This window comes from Paramacrobiotus metropolitanus, unplaced genomic scaffold (genome assembly GCF_019649055.1).
Source record: "Paramacrobiotus metropolitanus isolate TYO unplaced genomic scaffold, Prichtersi_v1.0 Parri_scaffold0000012, whole genome shotgun sequence".
Lineage (NCBI taxonomy): Eukaryota > Metazoa > Tardigrada > Eutardigrada > Parachela > Macrobiotidae > Paramacrobiotus > Paramacrobiotus metropolitanus.
The window spans coordinates 1574540-1596760 of NW_026570232.1; the positions used below are offsets into that span (position 1 = coordinate 1574540).

General features: G+C 45.7%; 5 protein-coding genes across 6 annotated transcripts; 3 read left to right on the forward strand and 2 right to left on the reverse strand.

The window, feature by feature from the left end:
- Positions 1-383: 383 nt before the first annotated feature.
- Positions 384-5390, forward strand: LOC129583807 (splicing factor 1-like). Its single transcript, XM_055475777.1, has 8 exons — positions 384-1164; positions 1883-2113; positions 3152-3227; positions 3424-3576; positions 3643-3763; positions 3862-4014; positions 4075-4362; positions 4672-5390. The coding sequence occupies exons 1-8, from the start codon at positions 681-683 to the stop codon at positions 5140-5142; spliced, it is 1977 nt and encodes a 658-aa protein (XP_055331752.1). The 5' UTR covers positions 384-680; the 3' UTR covers positions 5143-5390.
- A 172-nt stretch (positions 5391-5562) lies between these two features.
- Positions 5563-7683, reverse strand: LOC129584136 (uncharacterized). Its single transcript, XM_055476249.1, has 3 exons — positions 7433-7683; positions 6986-7245; positions 5563-6628 (listed from the first exon to the last, which is right to left on the reverse strand). Exons 1-3 carry the CDS (start codon positions 7561-7563, stop codon positions 6411-6413), a joined length of 609 nt encoding a protein of 202 aa, XP_055332224.1. The 5' UTR covers positions 7564-7683; the 3' UTR covers positions 5563-6410.
- Positions 7684-8242: 559 nt separating this feature from the next.
- LOC129583817 (endoplasmic reticulum transmembrane helix translocase-like) lies at positions 8243-15180 on the reverse strand. 2 transcript variants are annotated; one of them, XM_055475794.1, is made up of 14 exons: positions 14506-15180; positions 13659-13754; positions 13375-13595; positions 12892-13120; positions 12358-12733; positions 12038-12222; positions 11754-11967; positions 11070-11307; positions 10788-10970; positions 10558-10717; positions 9762-10349; positions 9325-9579; positions 8917-9167; positions 8243-8775 (listed from the first exon to the last, which is right to left on the reverse strand). In XM_055475794.1, exons 1-14 carry the CDS (start codon positions 14923-14925, stop codon positions 8406-8408), a joined length of 3786 nt encoding a protein of 1261 aa, XP_055331769.1. In that variant the 5' UTR covers positions 14926-15180; the 3' UTR covers positions 8243-8405. The 2 variants fall into 2 exon arrangements, with proteins under 2 accessions (XP_055331769.1, XP_055331768.1); XM_055475793.1 differs by having other exon boundaries at positions 11742-11967.
- Positions 15181-15341: 161 nt separating this feature from the next.
- LOC129583953 (tryptophan--tRNA ligase, mitochondrial-like) lies at positions 15342-19337 on the forward strand. Its single transcript, XM_055476015.1, has 6 exons — positions 15342-15782; positions 16092-16173; positions 16585-16665; positions 16900-17021; positions 17340-17458; positions 18415-19337. The coding sequence occupies exons 1-6, from the start codon at positions 15478-15480 to the stop codon at positions 18966-18968; spliced, it is 1263 nt and encodes a 420-aa protein (XP_055331990.1). The 5' UTR covers positions 15342-15477; the 3' UTR covers positions 18969-19337.
- Positions 19338-20367: 1030 nt separating this feature from the next.
- Positions 20368-22035, forward strand: LOC129584023 (uncharacterized). Its single transcript, XM_055476106.1, has 2 exons — positions 20368-20727; positions 21268-22035. Exons 1-2 carry the CDS (start codon positions 20604-20606, stop codon positions 21810-21812), a joined length of 669 nt encoding a protein of 222 aa, XP_055332081.1. The 5' UTR covers positions 20368-20603; the 3' UTR covers positions 21813-22035.
- The last annotated feature ends 186 nt before the right edge of the window (positions 22036-22221 follow it).

A 22221-nucleotide genomic window follows, 5' to 3' on the forward strand; every position in this document is an offset into this window, starting at 1 on the left:
ACCTGAAGTCCCAGTTTCTCATGATTTATGCAGTTTACTCTGACCGGAAGTTTGCGGAAAGGACGAAGGAGCACGTCCACAACGCTGGATGCATAAAGTAAGCTGCATGATCGCCGGCCCAAGGTGGATGGCCTAAGACTATTACCCTGTACGTCAGCAGAATGGCGCCACAGGCCACATAGCTACGTTAAATAAGGCTTACTCGGCTATTTTTCTGCTTGCCTGCCATGTTTTCCGTACTTACTCAACAGATATTCTGCGTTCTGTAGCGCTTTTAACAGCACACGTTAAAGGGGGCGTGGTGACTGGTGGAGCAAGCGGCAAATCACGTTCAAGAGACGCAATCCTGGCTCACGCTGACTAGCAACATTCCAAAACTAAAATTGATTAAAAATTTAAATCAAGTAGTTTTTGCTGAAAGTGAAGTCTATGACTCTCTACTTTTAAATTGTTCTTCCTCCCAGGAATAAATTATTAGCAGCAGCTTATTTACGGGAATTAAGCCTGCATCGGTATTCAGAACTTTCAAGTTCAGTGTCATAGTTGCATCCGTCTGAGTGATAACGCTGCGGGAGTGTAAATCGTGCAACTGAACGCTGCACACGAATCGTGACCAGACAGTGATTGTTGATTTTAACTGTGATCTTTCATTCTGTTGTGATCCGTCATCTCTGTACTTCATGGCCAGCGGAGCCAACACCGCCCCTTTGGGGCGCCTCGCCAACGCCTCGGCCCCGGTGGCGACGGGCGGGAGTCTGCTGAAGCCGGACTATCTGTCGACGTCGTCGCCTGTAGCAGGCGCAGGCGTCGTGCACGGACCCGTCCGCCCCACCAGCCGTTTCAGCAGCGCCCCGCCACCGCCCCCGCCTCCGGCCCCCGTGGTCCCCGATGAGCAGGAAAAGAAGAGGAGCTCCACGTATGAGGATGACCATAAGGAGCGGGATCGGTCGTCGCGGGATCGCGACAGGGACAGGGAACGCGATCGGGAGCGGGACAAAGAGCGCGAGAAGGAGCGCGAACGGGATCGTGAGCGGGACAGGGATAGGGAGCGCGAAAGAGAACGCAGGGAACGCGAGCGACGGTTCTGGCGCGGCGAGAAGAGTCGCGATTCTGTTAGCTCGCGGGATTACCCCGATGATTATGACCGCGATTCACGGGATTCTGGTAAGCTGTAATTCAGTTCATTTCTCCGAATAATCTGAATTCTAAAGTCTACAGTGTAAAATCTAGATTGTTAAATTCCGATTATTCACATTGACCGTTATCGACATGAAATCAACGATGTTTTATACGATATTTAAAATGTTAGTATGTAGTGTATTAACGGTACTTCTATATTAAAGTGGAGCATTTACCTCTTAACTAGTTGTCTTATGATCATACAAATACTGTAATAACAGTACACTCTGTATGATTATTTAATAATTATCATATTAACAGTTAGGTATACCGCATAACTCAGATGGTAGTGGCAGTGATAATGAGAAATGTATCTGATAAAATAGTGACCGTACACTGAATTTTACCGATTGTATAATCACTGAACAATAAAAATTACTCCAAAAATTGTGTAAGTCGTTTTCGGGTTAGATTGAGTCAGGGCCGTAGCGAGGTTCGAGCGTCGGGGGGTGCGCAACGGCCCAAAAATGACTGCGCACCCCCCAAGAACAATTGCGCTCGTAAACTCGTCCCGGTCAGTTATATGGCAAAAAACGCTTTCAACCCCGGAGGGCCCCCCTCGCTACTGCCCTGGATTGAGTCTACTTTTTGTCGTGTATCTTAGTTTTGCAAGAAGACTCTCGCAAGTGCATGCCAGTGTTGAAAAGAACGTTTATTTATTCTTCAGAATATAGCTACTAGTATATTTGCTGCTGTTTTCTAGGCTACGATCGAGAGGACGAGACTTACTCGCACGTGAAGAGCGCCGTCTCGGCGCTGGCCCAGTCGACGGCCATAAAATCCAACTCGGGCAGTCGCGAGGGCTCGCAGGAGGCCCAGAAGCCCCGGAAGCGCTCCCGCTGGGCGGAGGCCACCGAGCAGCGCGCCTTCATCCCGGGAATGCCCACCATCATCCCCACCAACATGACGAAGGAGCAAGAACGCGCCTACCTCCGTAAGTCGTTTATTTGTGGAGAGTTTTGACTCTGCTGACCATGGTAGATGGTGCGAATCGACAGGTTTCGTTTGTTAATCTTTTGTCTTAAGCTCCCACGCTCTCTGGCCAGTCAGTTCCCATGAGTCCCGAAACGCGACCCATGTGAGTCTGCTCGATCACGGACTCTTGATCGCATTAGCGCGAAAATTGCTTCGTGATTAATTTTTGGTTTTCTTTTCCCGACAGGAAACCATAACTTTTTATTTTGTAGCGTGCCGGTCTTGGATTGCGGCCGTTAAGGAAGCAGAAAACATACTTTTTTCACTAGCTATTTAATCCTTTTTCATTGCAGTTGGCAGGCCGCAAGGCGCCAGCCAAAGGATTGTGTAAATTAGTGTAAATGGACAGTTAATAATTACTAACTAAATTCATATTTGACAGCTTTGTGTTGCAGTCCAGGTGGCTGTGACAAGGAGTACGAGTATACCAACAGTGCTTTCTTTAGCTGTCGATATACAGTACGTCTGCAATAACCGTGTAATTTTAAATCAAAAGCGAAAAGGTTGACAATCAGGGCTGTGGTTTAGACTTCAGCGTATTCGTCCATCCCAACAAACTGATATCTCTTACTGATATCTCTGTCCAGGAAGCATAATTGCTATTTAGGCTAGGTAATTGCCGTTTTAAAGCATGTTCTTATTTTTTAAAGGATATTCGTATAACGATATGCAGAAGTGAAAAGCCCCTTTTAAAATTTTTATTAACTCTTGAACGATTGATATTAGATGATATAATATTCTAGTAATTATACCATGTTGTTGAATCATTAGCAGTTTTAATATTTTCTTACGAAATAGGGTAGCCATCGAAGTAATAAACTGCAGGCACGGTTTCGTTCAACAATTAAAAAGTTTTTATAATACAGACTGGTTGTAAAAAATATACGCATGCAGCAGTTTCAGTTCCGATTGACCGGCAAATATAACCAATAATTGCGCTGAAAGGTGTTGCTGCTTTGATAAATTATAACTCCCGTGCTGTTTTGTATATTTACAGTCCAGCTGCAGATTGAGGATATCTCCCGTAAGCTGCGTAGCGGAGATTTGGGAATATCATCCATTCCAGAAGAAAGGTTTGTATGCCGTGGTAAAATATCACCTTGGGGCACCGTTACCGATTTCTTACAGAGGAGCTTAAATTAGCTTTGTCCGGATTCATGGGAACTGACTGGATCCGGATGCAGACGTCCATATTTATCTTTCATTCAGATCGGCGCCGTGTCGGTGTGAAAAATATTTTCAAAAAATTGACTGTCTTGATTGGAATAGGTCGCCATCCCCGGAGCCTATTTACAATCACGAGGGCAAGCGGATGAACACGCGAGATATGCGGACACGGAGAAGACTGGAGGATGATCGGCATAAACTGATTGTGGAGATGTTCGATCTAAATCAGGATTATAAACCGCCGCCGGATTATAAGTATGCTCGATGTCAATGCTTGGCATTTTGCTGGTAGGCATTAGTTGATGTGCTTATCACTCGTAGGGCCCCAGCGGCTAAATTCACGGATAAGGTTTTGATTCCACAAGAGGAGCATCCGGAAATTAACTTTGTGGGATTACTGATTGGGCCGCGCGGAAATACACTGAAATCATTAGAAAAGGAGGTTAGCTAGCATCCTTTATTGTGTCTTTTTATTGCACGGTACTCGTATACCTTGTGGTACCGGTGCACTTTAATACGTGACTTTATTATTTTTTTTAGACTGGTACGAAAATCATCATTCGAGGAAAGGGCTCTGTGAAAGAAGGGAAAATCGGACGGCCCAACCGTGATCCGCTGCCGGGCGAAGATGAGCCGTTGCACGCGTACATTACCGGTCAGACGCCGGAATATGTTCGCGGCGCTGTGGAAAAGGTACAATTTGCACGTTGATCAACCGAACCAACACGCTGTAACAGTTATTGTCCACTGCAGATTAAAACCATTTTACTGGAAGGCATCGAAGTGCCCGAGCATCAGAATGATTTACGGAAGCAGCAGTTGCGAGAATTGGCGCTGCTGAACGGGACGCTGCGGGATGACATGGCGCCGCGCTGCAGCAACTGCGGTTCCACGGCACATCGCACCTGGAACTGCCCGGATAAGCCGAACATCACGCATAGTGTTATTTGCACGCGATGCGGCGGCGCCGGACATATCGCGAAAGATTGTAAAGCGGAAATCACCCCAGGAGACACCAGCACGGCCAATATGGATGACGAGGTAAGCGAAGTTTGTTCGGATTACTTCTCTTCAGTTCTTGGCTTCGCTCCCATGAGCGTTTAGCTATTAATTTATGATTAAACTTTGTTGTAAAAGCATTTTGTGCACCAGTAATAATATGCGCGAACGATCATGCGAATCTTACGAAAAGTTATAAGAATTATCGTGAAGTATAGCAGCAATACGGTGTATTTGTAGTGGTGTTGTAGTGTGATGCCATTACTACAAATCCGTCGAGCTCCTATAATGTTGTATGCGATCATTGGATGGTTGTTCTGATACTTATTATAGCAATAACTTTTTTCGCAGTATTTATCGCTGATGGCGGAACTGGGACAAGGCCCTGCTCCACCCAAATCCAAACCAGCTCCCGCACCGGCCCACGCACCCACCCCCTCGAACACATCCTTCTCGGCTGTTCCTCCGCCGCCGCCGCCACCTAGCGCCCCGGCTGCCGCTTCTTTCGCTCCGCCGGCATCCTATGGGCCTCCACCGGCCCCTCCGGCGCCGGTCATGCACAGCTGGACGCCGCCGGCCGCTCCCCCGGTCCAGCATCACGCACCTTCTTACGGCATGTACAATCCCTACGGGATGGGCCCCTCGCCGGCCGTGGGCGGCTGGAATATGGCGCCACCACCCCCGCCGCCGCCCCCGGGGATGGGCATGCCCACGATGGCCTCCTCGCTGCCGCCGCCGCCGCCTCCACCACCCCAGATGCCCAGTTATGCGCAGCAGCAGACGTGGATGATGCCGCCTCCACCACCTCCCCCTCCGTCGTAATACTACAGTTTCTTCGTGTTATCGCTGTTTTCGCATTGACTGAATTTGTTCCGTACATCTTTGGACTAAATTATCTCGCATGCCTTTCGGAAATGGGTGCTTTAGAAACCTTTGTTCTCTTGTGCATTAATTAGTTAGTATTTGCCACAATTTGCTGTTTTTTCGCATTATTAACAGTTTAAAAGGGTAATTTCTTTTCTTGTCTAGTGATTTGCAACACATATTTCGGCATAAAGAAGTCATGATATGCGATAACGTTTTACACTTGAGATCACGTTAACGTTTTACACCACCGCAAACGATAAACGAGCTGCAAACGAAATGAAACTTCCAGCATGGAAAATCTACTCCACAAAGTCCAAATCTTATCCAAACAGTCGCACGCGGAGTAAAAAGAAAATCCTGAAGTGCTGACATCATACTCTTGAAGATAAAGGCATTACCGTTCCGCACACAACGTTTTTACACTAACAAAGCAAATTTCCGGCTTTTTCATGATCTTGTCTACCCGTCCGCCATTTCCCGGTGGATCTCGCCATTGTCGCTAACACGATTCCCGACCGGTCCGATCTTGGCGACGAAGCAGATTCTCCCGTAGATATGACTCACCCTGCCATCGTTGCCGAACGCAATGTAATCCGTTCTCAACCGCGTGTACTCCGTCAGTTCCGTAATCCAGCAAATACCGCAGCCCATTGACTCGTAGAGAGTGCGGCGGCGCCCGCAGGCATCACTGTCGTCACTGTCCGAGCATTCCTCCGGTTCTTCACAATATTCTTTCCGTATTTCAATTGCGTGGCTTTTCTCTTCATCCTCCGGCAGTCTGACGGCGTCCACCACCTCAGCGGCAAACTGCTCGGACGCATGATCATAATCTTGGTAGCCGCCGTAAATGTCCACAAAACTATCGGTCAGCAAGATGTCGTGGTTTTCGGCCAGAAAATTGGCGGTGATGACCTTTGGCGCGATGGGCAGGCCCAGTTCCACGCTGACGCGGTGAATCATCGCGTCCGTGCCTTTGAGACAACTCAGCAGACTGCGCGGTTCTGTCTTGCGGTTGACGGGATACTCGTGCTGCAGTCCGAAACCAATTCGACCGCCTTCCGGCAGAAACTGCGGACTGGCCAGCAACGCCTGCAGGCCCCGTTTGAAGGCGTGCTCTTTCTCCAGATACACCTGGTTGACGGCGTTGGATGGTGGAACGGCCGCTTCGGCAGCGAAGTACAGGTTGTAGGTCAGGGTCACGCGGTGACCGGACTGGACAGTGGTCACCTCGTGCTCCACGTCGCTGTAGAAGCGATATAGCCCACGGAGGGCGCTGGGGTGGCCGCCAGTTGGGCGGCCGCGTCGAACGTCCACTCTTTGCCGCCGTGACGCAGCAACAAGGCCCCGCCCACGTGCGGTGTCGGGAAGACGATGACCAGCGATCCGAACATGGTGTCGCTGCGCGGAGTGTCCTTGTGCGCTTTGAAGAAGCAACCCTGACCTAAATTAAACCCTCACAATTCTTATAATAATAATAATTAATAATCCAATAATTAAATACATTAATTAATTATTAAGCACACTCGTAAGAGCCCACAGATATCTACAGATGGCAGATTCATAAATGAGGAACACGAACGTGAAGTTATTGCCGGTTAAATTACACCACCATTTGCATTAACAAAATAATTTAACCTCAAGTTATGTGTTGTACGTACAAATGTCCAGTACTCGTAATAACCCACTATACAGTGTGCCACACTGCAGTGCACGGTGTGGTTTCATTCATCTGACCCAATAATTTTAATCAACTAATGCGAAATATACTTAGCTGAAAAAGCAGATCTTGGAGACATACCGTAAACGTTGAGCTTATACATCTCGCAGTGGACGCCCTTTCGGAAGCCTTTCCGGTCCAGTAAATCGTTCTTGACTCGGTCGAGAATGCCAGCCCGTTCCACGTCCAGCTTGACTGAGAACGCGTCCAACTCCATTTTGCCAGCCTTCCGGTAGGATTCGTCCAGCACATCCAGATTGTTCATCCCGAACGTCGCTTTGTCGGTGGATGTGGCCAGATGCTCCAGTTCAGCGTCTGATGCAGTGTGCAGTGAGATTTGGCTGCAAATGAACAAACTGACGGCTGTACTTTCACGTTTTGGCGCATTCGTACGATTTAATCGCCTCAATCTTTCGGTCTCAAATTTTTGCAGAACCAGCTGGTACCGTAAATCTTACAGCGCAGATGAAGCAGTACGTAATTACAAAAATTGCGTTCGTTTATTTTTCTGTAATTTCTGGTGCGTACCGTGCATCGTTGCCCTTTCCGTAGTAAAGCGCAAAATCTTTCTCCGCAATCGGGCAAGTACCGAAGCAGACAGGCGGTCGATCAGTGGCCAGCGCCTGCAACTGCTCAATGATTTCTTCCGAAGACGTCATAGTATGTCACTTGGCAGACGAACAACTTCTATCGGGGACGCATATGCTATTCGCGCGAGAATCAGGCGAGATTATGTGGGCACGGGAAGTAAAAGCCACCTTACATAAGAAATCTAAACTCTTCGGTCTACGATGAAAATTTAACAATAAAGTAGTTAGCGAGATACACGGTCGTATATAACAACGATAAATGGCTAACCGGCCGATCGCAACCTGCTAGAACATGAAGTGTCATGGATAAACAGGCACGCAGTGACGAGTACGGCCGTTTCACCCAATCGCGGCCGATTTACCTCATTAAAGAGATCTAAATTTCCATGCAACAGCTTTATACTTATTCCGGTAGAGTAGAGTATTGCACTTATTTGTCGGTTCCACATAGAAAGTCCCGCCCGCTGCTGAACGGCCCCAGAACGGGTACGATATTCGTGATGGCAATTTGCAATGCAGCGCTCGCAAGTCAGTTCAGGCCCATCAGCCCATGAGTATGTACCGTAAGTACTATTGTATAACTGCCCTGGAAACCGTTATGGTCATTGGTCAGTCCTTTGACCGGGCGCCTATACTAACCATGATAAAAGCGCGGTGCAAAAAATGATGAACTCTGCTGGAAAAGACTGAATAAAAACGGGAGTTTCTGCTAGTGCAAATCTGTCATTATCGCGACAACTATACCGGAGCTACACTTTATCATGGTATATGTTCATGGATTTACTCACAATTTCCTTGTATTATAACACGTTTTCTCGAAGGCCTGTGACATATCAACGCAAAAACACATAACTCAAATTATGCTTCGTACAAATTAACAGTAAAAAATCTGCCAGTCCACGAAAAAATTCTCATTTTCTCCTTTTCAGTGTCCCTTCACCAAACAGCATCAAAAGCACCCTGTCAATACACCAGGCTGCGACAATATCCAGCGCCAACGCGCCCACCACCTTGTAAACAAACTCATCGGGAATCCGGACAATCTGCAGCTGCTCCTGCAGCTCCGCCGGGAACACGTTGGAGGCCATGGCGAAAAGACTGCTGAGGGAGATGCTGATGCTGTACATGAGGGGACGGTTCTCCAGCAGACTCTCCATGAAGGGCCGGCCGCGGTAGTTGACGAGGAATGTGGACACTTGCAGCGTCATCGACATCAGATACACCACGGTGTTCAGCAGGTTGGGAGCGAATTCCGCCTCCAAGTCCAGCTTATCCGGCAGACTATTGTACAGCAAACAAAAGAAATTCAATTAAGCGAGTTGAAAACAAATTTCGGTAAAAAGTCTGAAGTGTTAAAAAATGAGAACAGCTTGTCTGCAGTTAAGAGAACTGTTCCAGCAGCTAATTAAATCAAGAGCACACCTGTAATGCTGCGCTAAAGTCTGCGTGACCAAGAATACTAGACATCCAAAATGTACAGCAAACTGTCCGCAAACGGTCAGCAGTGTGTAGGCATTGAAGATATTCGGTAACGGCCGTTGTGCACTTAACACAGTCAGCGGTTTAGAACGAGAAATGAACAAGAAGCATCCAGCCAAAAATAATCCCTGGATTGTCGCTTGGGTATCGCTGAATTTTACGCCTTTCAAATAAAGGACACTTTGGCTATAAGCCTGCAATCACAAACGCATTCATCAGAAACATGTTTATTGATTGGTTTTCAAAGAAAATATTACTAGTATGAGTCTATAACTGAATTAACTTGAAGGGTAGACTACAATGCACCCTTAACAAAAGTTGACAAATAAACCAGCATACAGCAAGTCTTACCAGAATTAACGCATTCAGTGCCAGAATTTTGAACATCTGCAGAGTAGTGACCAGTGTGCATCGGCCTTGCTTAACGATGTCACAAACGCTGCGGACGCTGCCGATCTTGGAGCTGAAAGGTGCGGCCACGCTGGCATCACCCAGTTTTACCACCGTCACTTCCTGATCGTCCTGCAATTCTTCGATTAACTGTTGGAGCCGCTGTTGTTGCAGATTAGCACGATTTGCCGTTGGTGGAGTCCTAGCTGGCGGTTCCTATAAAATCCATTCTAATAACCACTATGAAAACAGCATATGCACCCTTAACGGTTTTACTGCAGAAAATGGTAATACTGCAGAAAATTTAGTGAATTTAGTGAAATTTTAGTGGATTCTGTTTGTTCGTCAAAAAACTACACAGAGAATTTCACCACTCGGGTTTTTAAAAGCTCGCGTACCTGCAGACGCCGGTTTCGCGGTCCTCTTGTTTCTCCTTCAGCTTTACTCGCTCCAGCAGCTGCCCCACTCTTTCCCGCTGTAGTCTGTAGTGCTCCTCCCGGCGGCATCAGGGGCACCAACGTCTCCCCGCTTCCTTCGGCGTAATTAGCCTTCAGCTTCTCTGCACTGACCACCGCTTTCTGCAGCAGTGCCACGCCCACATGCGAGTGTTTCAGCGCGCCTACATCGTTGGTCCCATCGCCGCACATCAGCGTAAAGAAGCCCATCTGCTTCAGCTCATTGACCACCCACTCCTTCTGATTGGGCGTGAAGCGGGCAAACACCTTGACCATGGGCAGGACACGGGTGAGATTCTTGTAATGAGATCGCACCATCCACTCCAGTCCGGGCCCGGTCAGGCACAAATCCATGGAGGGCGCCTTCTTGGCCACGACAGCGTCCAGTGGGTGGCGCTCCTGTCCGTTGACGCTTTCCCAGTGCAGGTCGGATGAGGGACCGTCGAAGACGAGAGCGTTATTACCGCATAAGCCCAGTTCGGCTCCCACATGACAGGCAGTGAGGGCGTTATCACCGGTGATCATCGTAATCTGCGAAAGAAAGTAAGACTGTGAACAAAAATAAATCCTGCTTTGTGGGATACGTGTTTGTCTGCAATTTCCGAAACATGGCGTGTGCGGAAATTCCCTGAGACGTGCTGCTTAACTCCACAATTCCAAAATACATCAACAGTTTTTACATGATACAAAATTTTCAAAAATTATATTTACTGAAGCCGAACAGATAAAAGCTGCTTACGTGATGGGATGCGAACAGCAGCTCCTGAACAACAGGTTTGGATTCCGGACGGAGCGGTGTGTCGATAATCAAGAAGCCGACAAAACTCAGATCCGCCTCGATGTCTTCCCGGTGGAAATTGCGAATATTAGACAAGGCCATTTGACCAAGGCTTTTCCGTCTGCATAAAAATGCGTACCGTGTAAACTCAAAAACATTTTTCGATATAACATTGTGTGTAAAAATATTACCCCAGAGCCAAAACACGGGCACCCTGACGCGTATGTTTCAAATACATTTCATCATAGCCATCTGGAACGCTGGCAAACATGCTCCGCAGAACTTCAGGAGCACCTTTAACCGCTCCAAAAAACTCCGTATCCACGCCAGTAGCTTTGGCAAATCCACCAATAACAGACATCCGTTTCAGCGCACTAAGCGACAAAACATTCTGATTCTTAAAATAATGGCAACTGCATGTATATATACGTATTCAAATGTACCCATTACCAAGCAGGCAAGCACAAATATACCTGGAGAAATGAAACCGTTGATAGATTTTGAGCGCCGGTTGTTTGCCTTTGGTGGGTACAACAGCGTCAGCTTTGGTAATATTCCATTTAACGGCATCCAGTGTCACTTTCTCCAGTGGATCCCCTATGGGCGTATCATCCAGCAACACCAAACTGTGGCAGGCTGCGAGCACCTGCAGTGTTTCCCAGGGCACCGAGTCCGCCGAGACGATGTCATCCTCACTGTGTGCACTACCACCTGCATAAATACAAATTTTATAAAACCCCACCATATCACAGCGACAAAGTCATTTCAAGCAAACTTAAAATTGCCTAAACAGCCAGAAAGTACTGCAGTATTATTTCAAATGTGGAATTGTTATCTTTACTGGGCAAAAAGCCATCAACATAACAAAATGTGCATTCGCGTAATACTACTTTAAATGATTCAAATTTAAATGTTCGATGTGGAATTTGTAGTGGATTTTGTGGAATTTGTAGTTTAAGGGCTAACAAAGCTAACAAAGCAGACAGCAAAAATGTCAAAGAAAACAATGAAATTGATTATGGAGGGAGAAGTTCTTGAAGCTGCATATATTTTTATCTATTCAGAAAATTTGTAAAAAGGATATGGTGCAACTGTTCAATTTATTTTGAAGAAAATCTGGGCTCAGCTATACGGCCTACACCTACCATCCCCTTTACCGGAAATTTCTCGCGGAATCCCCGACACCCCCTGCACCACTAGTGTATCACTCGTCAACGTTCCGGTCTTGTCAAAACAGCACACATCGATCTTCCCGGCAAATGGAATCCGGAACGGTTCGGTGCAATATGTCCCGAGTTTGACGAGCGCCAGCAGCGATGAATTCACGGCCAGAGATAATTCAATGGGCAGTTCAGGCGGAATCACAGATGTCTGTAAAAAGCACAAACTGCATTTCCTTCCTCATCGACTTCAGAAGCACGATGGGTCTTGCAACACTTACCAAAATGAGCGTGCATTCGAGGAATAATTTGTACTTGCTTCGTCGTTCATCTTTGGATCCTTCGATCCACAAATAACCAGCAGCACTCAGTGCAAAGGTTAGCAAGAACAGAATAAAGCCGAATGTCTCTTTGTTGTTGGCCGTCACGCGCTTCACACCAAACATAATCGTCCGCAACAAAGATCCTGTCATAATAAAATAGTTAACTTAAAATCATAATTAAAAATACCCGGAAAAAGTTTCCATTGTTTAAGTTTCAACGAGAAAATTCTTACACATTTAATTAAAAAAACTGTCACAATGCGAAATAATTTGCTTGCCTTGGGACGTGTTGAAGCCCGTCCGTAGAACATAGCAAATGCATCCGTTATCGGGTGCTCGCAACCCAGAAGTGTCCTTCTCGCCTTTCGCGGGCCCTGCATGCTGCACTACCTTGGTACCACCAAACAGCACATGCAGTCGACCGTGGACACCGATGTCCAAATGTTCCGCACTGTCGAAACTTTCAATACTCTCCTTCATCTGCGGTACGCTTTCACCGGTTAACAGGGATTCATCGACGATGCACGTGCCGCGAATAAGCAACATGTCAGCCGGGACAGGCCGTCCTTCTTCCGGCCGTCGCACAATGGAGACGATGTCGCCGGGTAAGAGTTCATCTGAGCTGCTCTGTCGCCAGCGACGGTTGCGGTATACCTAAAGCGCCAAAATAATAAGACTCCATTATCATTTACGCCAAAAAACAACAAATTAACTAAGCACAATATGTACTAACAATTTCACCCTATCGTAGTATCTATTCATTATTCGACTCCATTCATGACACGAATTGCCACGCAGCTACCCGTACATACTTGCAGCGGATACGGTTTGTGACCCATTTTGCGAATTTCCGCCAGATTCCTCAACTGCTGCTGGACCAGTGTCGCTTCGAAAGCCACCAACATGAAGAGCGTAAACACGCTGTAATACCAGTACTCATCCAGGCACCATAATCCCACACAAAATACTTGAAAGACAAAGAACGGAGCCGTTGCGCGTTCTTGGAACAGCTCCCGAAAATTCGGTGCGTACATTTCCAACCTGTCAAATTTGGTCAGCAAATCATCAATATTACCACCAAAACATTTTGCAAAAAATTCCAGCTATAAACCAGAGCGCCTGCCGACAGTTTAATTAACCGAAAAAAATCTGTATTCCCCGACTACTTCGGTATGCCGTAATCAAAATGTTTAGCACCACAGCATAGCAAGTGGGCATACGGAGAAACAATTTATGTACTCTTAGACCCGATACTACGACTTGTCTTGTGCTGCTCTACAGAACGTATTACCAACCGATTCTTGCCGAACAATCTTTCCGACAAAACAGCTGCCTCATCGGTATGGCCCTTGGCATCGCGATACACAGCAAATTTATCATGGATCGGAAATGTCGGTCGGCGAAATCCTTTGGTAGGGGAGTCCAGCGACGCGGACTGCAGCTCGGATGGAGTCAAAATAAATTTGACTTTTTGGAAAATGAAGCAAATCGTCAGTTCCGAAGTCATATCGGTCGGCTGCAATGCGTCATTTCAACAGTCAGGCGGATGCTAATCCATTAACAAATTGTTTATTCTCACCTCTTTACGCTGACGATACAGTCGCACCAATTCGGCTGATCCATTATTGGGTTGTGGAATCACCTGAGCGACGGTGGCCCGTTGGGGATCGTTTTCCTGTTGACACAGTCACACAGTAATACGTGATATCGGCACACCGTGCAGCCGCTCACGAATATCAGGTGCATTTCATCAAAGAAAGCACAAGCAGTGTGACGACAAATGCATGAAACGTTTTAAAGAAGCCATCAACACAGAGAACAAAATTTTTTTTAAACAAAAGCAAAAACGTTTTTGCTCGCTTTCCTGGTAAGATTATACAAATTTCGACCTCTTTAGACTACTCGCGCTGGCAAAATGCGTGCGCTTGTGCAGTTATGCTGCATCCTAACTTACTTACTCATTTGACATGACCCAAGGGTCTTGTGACCCTTCTTAATAAAACTTGCAACCCTTTATAACCCCTTTACTTATGACCTTGTGACCCTTTCTTCTTATTCGAAATGTCACATATATTAACTACCTGTAAAATTTTTAAATTCATTTCCCAGCCATATTTTTTCATATTTATTTACTACAATTTTACCTTTTTTACGTACTATGTATTTTTTATTTATTACCGTCACACACCAATATTATAAAGTTTAACAATCGAGCGTACGAGTTACGACCGAAGTTAATTCAACTACAAAATATTACTTAACAAAACGCGATCATCTTCTGAAAAATCCCGAAGTCTTAAAACCCACAAAAATTTATTTATTAAAGGACAGTTGTTTCACAAAAAGGATAACTGCGCAATAAAATAACTTCATGTTTCACCAGCAATTTTGCTCGCAGTACCCTATGTGCAATAGTTTCCGCTCACCTTGACGCAGGTCAGCGCCGCTCGGATGTTCACCGACCAGACACAGGCCAGCACGGTGAGGATCTGCAGCAGCCCGATGCCCGCCAGCAGAATCATGGCCAACTCGAAGGACCAGTGGATCCACGTCCCATCCGTCTCCGCGGCGCTCGCCAGTGCCGTCGCATTATGTTCACTGAGCGTCACGTTCCCCACCACGTCCGACACGTTAGCCAGGGTGGCATTGGTGGGTGGCGGTGCGAGCGGGAAGGGAATGGCGATGAGGCAGTAGAGCCATATGGCGTACAGCGGAATGAAGGCCAAAATGTAGCCGTGCAGCCATAACGGCTTCTCGTTGTAGCACACCACGCGGCGGACTAATTCGTCGCCCTTTGGCTGCTTCTCCACCGGCAGATCAGCGGGAAGGGTTGGGGTTTCGGACATGGTCGGGATGGACTGGACAACCGAGTTGCGAGGGAAGAATCAACAACCCACTGGAGAAAGTCGGGTTCAGCACTGCGATGGATTGGTGCGGTCGGTCTATGACAACCACTCCGGAAATACGATACGAAAGCCACGGAACCAAACAGGCAGCTCACTATGTCATAGGTAAACCATCCGCAGGTGGACAAATGTAAACTGTAATCGAAATTTCACCATCGCAAGGAAAATCCTCAAATTTCTTGTTTTCACTGCTGACAGCCTGACACGTTCCATCAACATTCATAAAGGGAATTATCGTGGCGTGAGGAGGCGAGGATGCCAGACTCCAGAGTTTTGCAAAAAGAACCCTCGTTACGCCACAGTACAGTTCAGAAACATTTGTAGCTGCACTGCTGGAGTCCAAATTTCACGGTTTGTTGTGCTTTTCAGTTTCTCCCAGCTCCGAAGTTTAATTCTAATAAAGTTAAATTTCTAACTAATAAAATTCCTGAATGTAGTAACCATTTTATTGTGTTACATTGATTTTTCTTTCGCTGGCATCTTGGGGCTGCAATGATCCGCAGTCGGCGTGTGCTTGACGCGATCTGCTCAACACTGTTGAGACCTACCAAACCTTCCCACGCGCAATGTTTGTACTCTAGCACGAAAGCTGACGACATCCCGGAAAATGCTGCCAAGGAACCCAAGCGAACAGTGGTATTTTCGGGCATCCAACCAACCGGCGCGCTGCATCTGGGCAATTATCTGGGCGCTGTAAAACTGTGGAAGGACCTGCAAGAGCACAGCGATAAATCGCTGATTATTAGTGTTGTGGATCTGCATGCCATTACGATGCGCTGGGATCCTCAAATACTCAGGTGAAGGGACTAATTTCTGGGACTCAATTCTTTTTTTAATGCGTTTGAATTTTTAATTTGCAACGGAAATAATTATTACACTTTGATTTCCTAGTCCGCATCCCGCGTTCACGTTTTTTTATAATTTTTGTTAATCAGTTAATGATAAAATAATAACTATACGAATTATCGTTTATTGCTGGAGTGGCATTCAGCCTGAAATTGCTGAAGAAACTGGTATCTATAGAATGGTGTAGATGCGAAAATTGTTGTAGCAAATTGTAGCACTTGTAATTTTTGAGCGACGATAACGGGCTTTTTGTTTTGCAGGAAAAATATCATGGCAATGTTTGCACAGCTGGTGGCGTGCGGCATTGATCCGGCCAAGACTATCCTGTTTCTGCAGTCCACGGTTGGTATGGAATGGTAATGACAAACACTGTTACTTGATTAATTTTCGTGCCCGAAAACTGCGTGCAGGCTTTCAGTCTGATTGGAAAGGAAAAAAAGTTTTGGTCATAAAAAGGTCTCAACACGGTTGCGTGCTATCTAAGTGTATATTTTCTCATGATATTATTTTCGTCATGTCTGAAAGTAGCCGTTTACTACGTTTATCGTCCGATGTCAGGAAGTTATAGGGTTTTGGTTATCACTGTGAAACGTTGGAATTTCGTATGCGAAGCTTTCGACAAATATTATGTTTACCTTTTGTTTTTCACGCTGATTATTCTTGCGACCGGTGTAAAGGGTGTTTTCGTATCCACGATCTTTCCCGAATTTTCGATAAGGTTGCAGTGTTTATTGACTTAATCATCATTGACAGGTGCCGGAGCATTGTCAGTTGCAGTGGATATTTTCCTGCATCACAACTCTGGCCCGCATCGACAATTTGCCACATTTTAAGGTTTGAGTTCTTTCTACGGCAGCCTTGACTAGCTCTAAACGGCTTGTACCATACATGTGTTTGTCTCTTTAAAAAAAATAAATAGGCCTTACGAATTAGCCAACGGGGTTACAGCGACTTAACTTTGGCGCTTTGGCATGGCAAGAATTTTTGTTCAGTGCTAATTGAGTGGGAACTAACTGTATTGCAAGGGAATAAAAGCTTGTAGTTAGACGTTGCGTGTTTCGTGTCCAGGAAAAATCTGCCCCTCTGCAGCCGAAGAAACACGTGGAAGGTCAGCCGCTCCCTCAGATCGATGCCGGTTGTGGACTCCTGATGTATCCAATCCTGCAGGCTGCCGATATCTTGCTCTACCGGTAAAGCGAAAAATACGCTGCATTTGGAATTTGAAGGCTTATCGTGCCATATATTTTATGCAGCGACTGTCACGGGGTGCTGGTTCTAATTGTTTAGACGCTAGTTTGAAGTTCATTGCAGTCCAAATTATGTTTATCCATTTCTATTGCCTAACCTTGAGTAAAACTTTTTCAGCGGTCTAGACATTTCCTGTCTGTACGAGTTAGGCGAAACCTTTGCGTTCGTGAATGACGATCTGAAGGATTTTGCGGGGATAGGGATGAATATTCTGTGAATTTTTTTACCAGCATACTGATGACACGCTGTTCCTGTTGCAGATCACAGTTGGTTCCGGTCGGCGAAGATCAGGTCCACCACCTGCAGCTGGCTCAACATATTGCTCGGGTTTTCAACAATAAGCACGGAAAGTACTTCCCTCAGCCGCAGCGACTGCACAGTAAGTGACGTGGTGCCAATTAGAAACTGATACAATTTCGCGCGTAGCCCTGGTGTTGCGGCTAAGGCTAAGGTGCCGATGGTTTTTTCGAATCACGGCAATGGAATTACAGTACTACATGTAGTAGATTTGCGTGTTCTTTTCATTTCATCCCACATTCTGAAATTTATGTTTCCGCATACTTTTCCTATTTATAAATTCTTTTTCCCTATCTGTGCCCTTCTGTCGAAAAAATGGCAGATGGGAATAAAAACCAATAGTATTCGTCTACTTTATCCGATGAAGATGGGCAAGCTCTGGCCATGGGTGAGTTTTAACTGACAGGTGATAACGTAGAGTACTACTGTAGTAATGGTTATCAATTAATTTATGATGTCCAAACGTAACCAGACTGAGTGATCTCTATCTGAAGGGAAAAACTATATTTAGATTTATTTGGACTGCATGATTTGCGATGTTTTTCCTTTTCCGATCATGTTGAAACCCTGATTTAACTAATCATATTTTTTACAACGAGAAATTTTATTGGTTAAATTAATCGTAATGCAGAAATATTAAGTAAAAACACGCGGAACTACAACACAAAATTTTCGTTCAGTTTATCCAGCCCTTCCGTGCCCAGCCCTGACGTCGCATTTCCACGTTGAATTTCTATCGACAAACGTTGCCGCAGAAATTCATGCGAACGTGCTTTTTCGGTGTGCTGCTTGTCTGCTATTAATAATTGATAGTCGTATTAATTATTGAGGGTCGTTTTTGCAGTGAATTCGCCAGTGTGCGCGGTGAATAATCGCACCGAATCTGGTGCTAACAGTCGCCGCTGCCGCTGGCTATCAGTTTTTAATTTCTTAAGCTTAAGAAGTCCACAACAACTGTTTCACATCTGGAGGGCTTATATCTACATTGCGCATAATTATGTATTTCGGTGATGTAATATTTCTCGCTCTGTTGTCCAGGTGAACAACCGCGCGTAAAAAGCCTGCGGGATCCCACGAAAAAAATGAGCAAATCGGACACCGACGTGAAGAGCCGGGTGGATGTGACCGACACTCCGGAACAGATCCACGAGAAGCTAAGAAAAGCCGTCACCGACTCCACGTCGGCCCTCACGCACGACCCGGAATCACGTCCGGCGCTGGCCAATCTGATCTCCCTGTACGCCACCGTCACCGACAGCAGTGTCAGCCGGGCGATGCAGGAACTGCAGCATTCCGATAAAGTGGCCTTTAAAGCCCGTCTAGCCGACGCCATCATCACGATGCTCTTTCCCATCCAGCAGGAACTGCAGCGGTTGGAAGCAGACGCGGGATACCTGCAGGGCTTAATTGAGAATGGACGCGAGAAGGCCCGGCTAATTGCACAGGAGACCATGCACGATGTGCTGCGGGTGGTGGGATGCCGCGATGAGCCGGTGCATAAGGCATGTCATGATCCCGAGGAAGAGGAGTGTCGGGAGCGGGTGCATGGAATGAGTCCTAGCGAATTTCGACACAAGATCGAAAATGAGTGATACCATCGGTAAAGTTGCAGTACTGAATTTTTCGGTGTTGCTCCGTAGTTTTTAAAGAGTCGGTGTGGCCGACAGCAGGAAAATTATGTTAATACTTTTAGTGCCTTTTACCAGTTTTTGTTTATCATTGCTTCTACTCAGTAGTAATGCTGTCAATCGAATTGGTGCGTTTGAGTAAAACTTAACCGGTGAAAAATCGGTGAATGAAAAATTTGTATTGTTTGTGTCGATCTTCGATTCCACATTGCTCATTACGGAATTGATTTCAGTTTCGCAAAGTGCGCGACAGTTTTAGGCTAAGATTTCAAGAAATCAGATCCCATGCACATTTATTTGATGCTTAAAGTGGAAACGGGCAGTGAAAGTTGCCATTAATTCGGTGTCTGGTGAAGTTGTTGATTGAAATTGCTGATATGCTAAATGGATGATATCCTAAGTTGTTGATTTTACAGAATAAAATTTTGATGGCCCATAGCGGCAAATGACAACAGCACAGTTTTTTTCGCAAATCTATACGATCACTGATAACGATGGCTTTATGATTAATCATCGAAATCTCCACAATAATTGCTAATCGACCATTTTAGTGACGTGCAGTGCTCATGCCGGTTTTCTTCGGCAGTTATTCCATCTGACAAGTGAAGAGTTTGAGCAGCTGACCGCTTTATGGCGTTTTGCACTTAACGTTAGTCAGATAAAACACGAAAAATAAGACCACCCAAAAGCACTGCCAAGACATGTGATATTGTTGCATACAACATAAAAGCAATAGCACAAATTTAACATGTTGTATATTTAATGCGGATCATCGCAAGTGAAAAAATGAATTCCAGTTTGTTATTTATTACCATAATACAATAATATAACATCTCTCCACGTACTGGCCACAGACACAGTACTACGAAACTGCGTTAGGAACTTCGATAGGGAATGTTCAATCTGCACTCATCACCTAAAGGTGTGAGCTGATTTGATTAATCCAACAGAAACTCGAGAAACTGAAAAACAAAAATTCATACAAATAATACAATACTTACTTAAATGAATACAAATACAAAAATACAAATGTGTTTTATCGATGGCCGTGATGGTAATACCATTAACGGTCAATTTAGCATACTGCCAGGCCGGAATCACACAATTGTAAATTATCATGTATATGTGTATAGTATATAGCATCGTACTGTTTCTTGCACAACAATTTTAATGACGACACGTCATGTCGTGCAAATGCCAAGAATGCAATCTGACACAAACAAATGGGCAAATAATCCAGACCTCTGATCAACAACGCACTGCAGGCTGAGCCTTTTGCTGGAAATCCAGCATAATTCACGCTGTAAGCGGAAGACGACAACCCACCTTTTTGGCTAATCGCGACAATCAAATGACTCCGCTGCAGTCAAAGGTCAATCCTACACGCTTGACGCTGAACGTTTTCTTGTGTTTATTGCAAGTACCGCGGCTTCGAATTCGCGTCTGATCAGACCGACCAGTCATATCAACATAATATGTCAGTTTATCAAAACCTGATCTTGTGTTTTCTCCTACTCTTGTCAGAAAACCATTTTTTTAATCGCAAAAGTTGATAAATAATTTTCAGCCGGTTATACTGGGATTACCACACAAACTGCAATGGAGCACGATCGGAACAATAAATTCGAATTCACTTCGCTGAAAAAGTTGGTGGTTATTGCCGCAGTCCAGTCCCTCATGGCCATCTTATATTTGGCCTACACAACACTGGTCATCTTTTATGGTACGTAGACATCACAAATCTTACTGGTTTCGGTAGTTGTAAACGTTTAATTAACCATAAAAAATTTATTAAGGCATGTGCAGATAAAAGTCCGTACAGTTAAAGCTGTGCCTTCAAAAAAAGTAGAGTATGACTGTATGAGCATACAATAGTCTAACACTGACTGGTGAGCTACTGCACGAAATTGTCACGTTTGACGTAATAATGTAATTATAATTACTGCCTGGCACTAATACGTAATTTGCCTACGAGTAATTATCGACAGCAATTACTGACAATGCACTCCTGATGGTGAGCAAATATCTGATGAACCCGAAAAACTAACAGTGTGGGAGTGCGGGGTGTACACTGTACAGCAACTGCCTGCACTATAATCTAGTTACTGTAAGGTGCTTTTACTGAAATTTAAACAGGATGGTCAACCGTCAGTACAACGCCAAAAATCTTATATTTAACTAATATAACACAAATTGTCAATAATACAAATAATACAAATAGACATTATAGACCACAAATTAAGCAGGAATTTTTTGGCTGCAGTACTGCCGACCATAGCGGACTACAAAATCCTCTCCTTCATAACCACATCCCCGACGTCCACCAACTTCCTGCTGGGCTTCTACATCCTCATCACCGGCATCCTGGGCATGCACGCCGTGCGCATCGGCCGCTCCGTGACCCTCTTCATCGCCGTCACCGTCCTCAACTTCGGCCTGGGCATCACACTGGGCTGGGCGCTGCTGGTGACCTTAGCCATCATTAACGGCGTCGGCGAGCATTTCGGCTTCAGCGGCTACGAGGCTTGCCGCATCACGTGGTTGAGCTCGGTGCCGGCGATCCTGCACGCCGTCACCATGGTGGCGGTTATTCTGTGCTTCTTCCTCATGACCTGTGCGGCGGCCAGCATCGGAGTGGTCAACGCCCGCAGTGTCGGTCAGGGCCACATCCGGGTGGCGGTGGAGGAGATGCTGGCGCGACGGAATATGAACATGGTGGATATTGAGGGCGCCATCTACGCGCAACCGGAAGGAGACGGAAAGGTCATCAATGGGATACCGCCACCGTCGTATTCGCAGTTCTTGTGAGAGAGTCTTTAATATCCGACCAGACACTTACGCTTAAAAGCTTGCCATGCATCTAGATGTTTGAGATTTTTATGGTGTGTATTGGGAGTATTATTACTTGGTGCATTGCTCATTGGTGGCCGGTTATGCTGCAGTTCCTAATTATAATACAATTGTTTAATGCGCGGTTTCGCCGGTTAGCTCCAGTTGCTCATTATACTTTGTAATAAAGATTTATATATGCCGTCCAGTTCCAACAAAAACCCATATTTCCCTGTAACTCTTGAACAATGTATTAGCATCAGTACGAGTACTGTATAAATTAGAAATCTTTAACCGTTACTTTATAGCGCCCGCAATGTTTACAGAGCCATCGAGTGCAGGCATTTACGAATTTATTAATATTCCTTGATCATGATGGTTGACAAGT

Coding starts and splice junctions, on each gene's coding strand:
- LOC129583807 (XM_055475777.1), top strand. CDS start 681: ATGGCCAGCGGAGCCAACACCGCCCCTTTGGGGCGCCTCGCCAACGCC. Junction 1,165..1,882: donor CCGCGATTCACGGGATTCTG/GTAAGCTGTAAT, acceptor GCTGTTTTCTAG/GCTACGATCGAGAGGACGAG. Junction 3,577..3,642: donor AAACCGCCGCCGGATTATAA/GTATGCTCGATG, acceptor TATCACTCGTAG/GGCCCCAGCGGCTAAATTCA.
- LOC129584136 (XM_055476249.1), bottom strand. CDS start 7,563: ATGACGTCTTCGGAAGAAATCATTGAGCAGTTGCAGGCGCTGGCCACT. Junction 7,246..7,432: donor GGAAAGGGCAACGATGCACG/GTACGCACCAGA, acceptor GTTCATTTGCAG/CCAAATCTCACTGCACACTG. Junction 6,629..6,985: donor GTATAAGCTCAACGTTTACG/GTATGTCTCCAA, acceptor GGTTTAATTTAG/GTCAGGGTTGCTTCTTCAAA.
- LOC129583817 (XM_055475793.1), bottom strand. CDS start 14,925: ATGTCCGAAACCCCAACCCTTCCCGCTGATCTGCCGGTGGAGAAGCAG. Junction 9,580..9,761: donor CGCGAAACCGGCGTCTGCAG/GTACGCGAGCTT, acceptor TGGATTTTATAG/GAACCGCCAGCTAGGACTCC. Junction 8,776..8,916: donor ACTTTAGCGCAGCATTACAG/GTGTGCTCTTGA, acceptor GCTGTACAATAG/TCTGCCGGATAAGCTGGACT.
- LOC129583953 (XM_055476015.1), top strand. CDS start 15,478: ATGATCCGCAGTCGGCGTGTGCTTGACGCGATCTGCTCAACACTGTTG. Junction 16,174..16,584: donor TCCTGTTTCTGCAGTCCACG/GTTGGTATGGAA, acceptor CATCATTGACAG/GTGCCGGAGCATTGTCAGTT. Junction 17,459..18,414: donor TCAGCCGCAGCGACTGCACA/GTAAGTGACGTG, acceptor TCTGTTGTCCAG/GTGAACAACCGCGCGTAAAA.
- LOC129584023 (XM_055476106.1), top strand. CDS start 20,604: ATGGAGCACGATCGGAACAATAAATTCGAATTCACTTCGCTGAAAAAG. Junction 20,728..21,267: donor AACACTGGTCATCTTTTATG/GTACGTAGACAT, acceptor TTTTGGCTGCAG/TACTGCCGACCATAGCGGAC.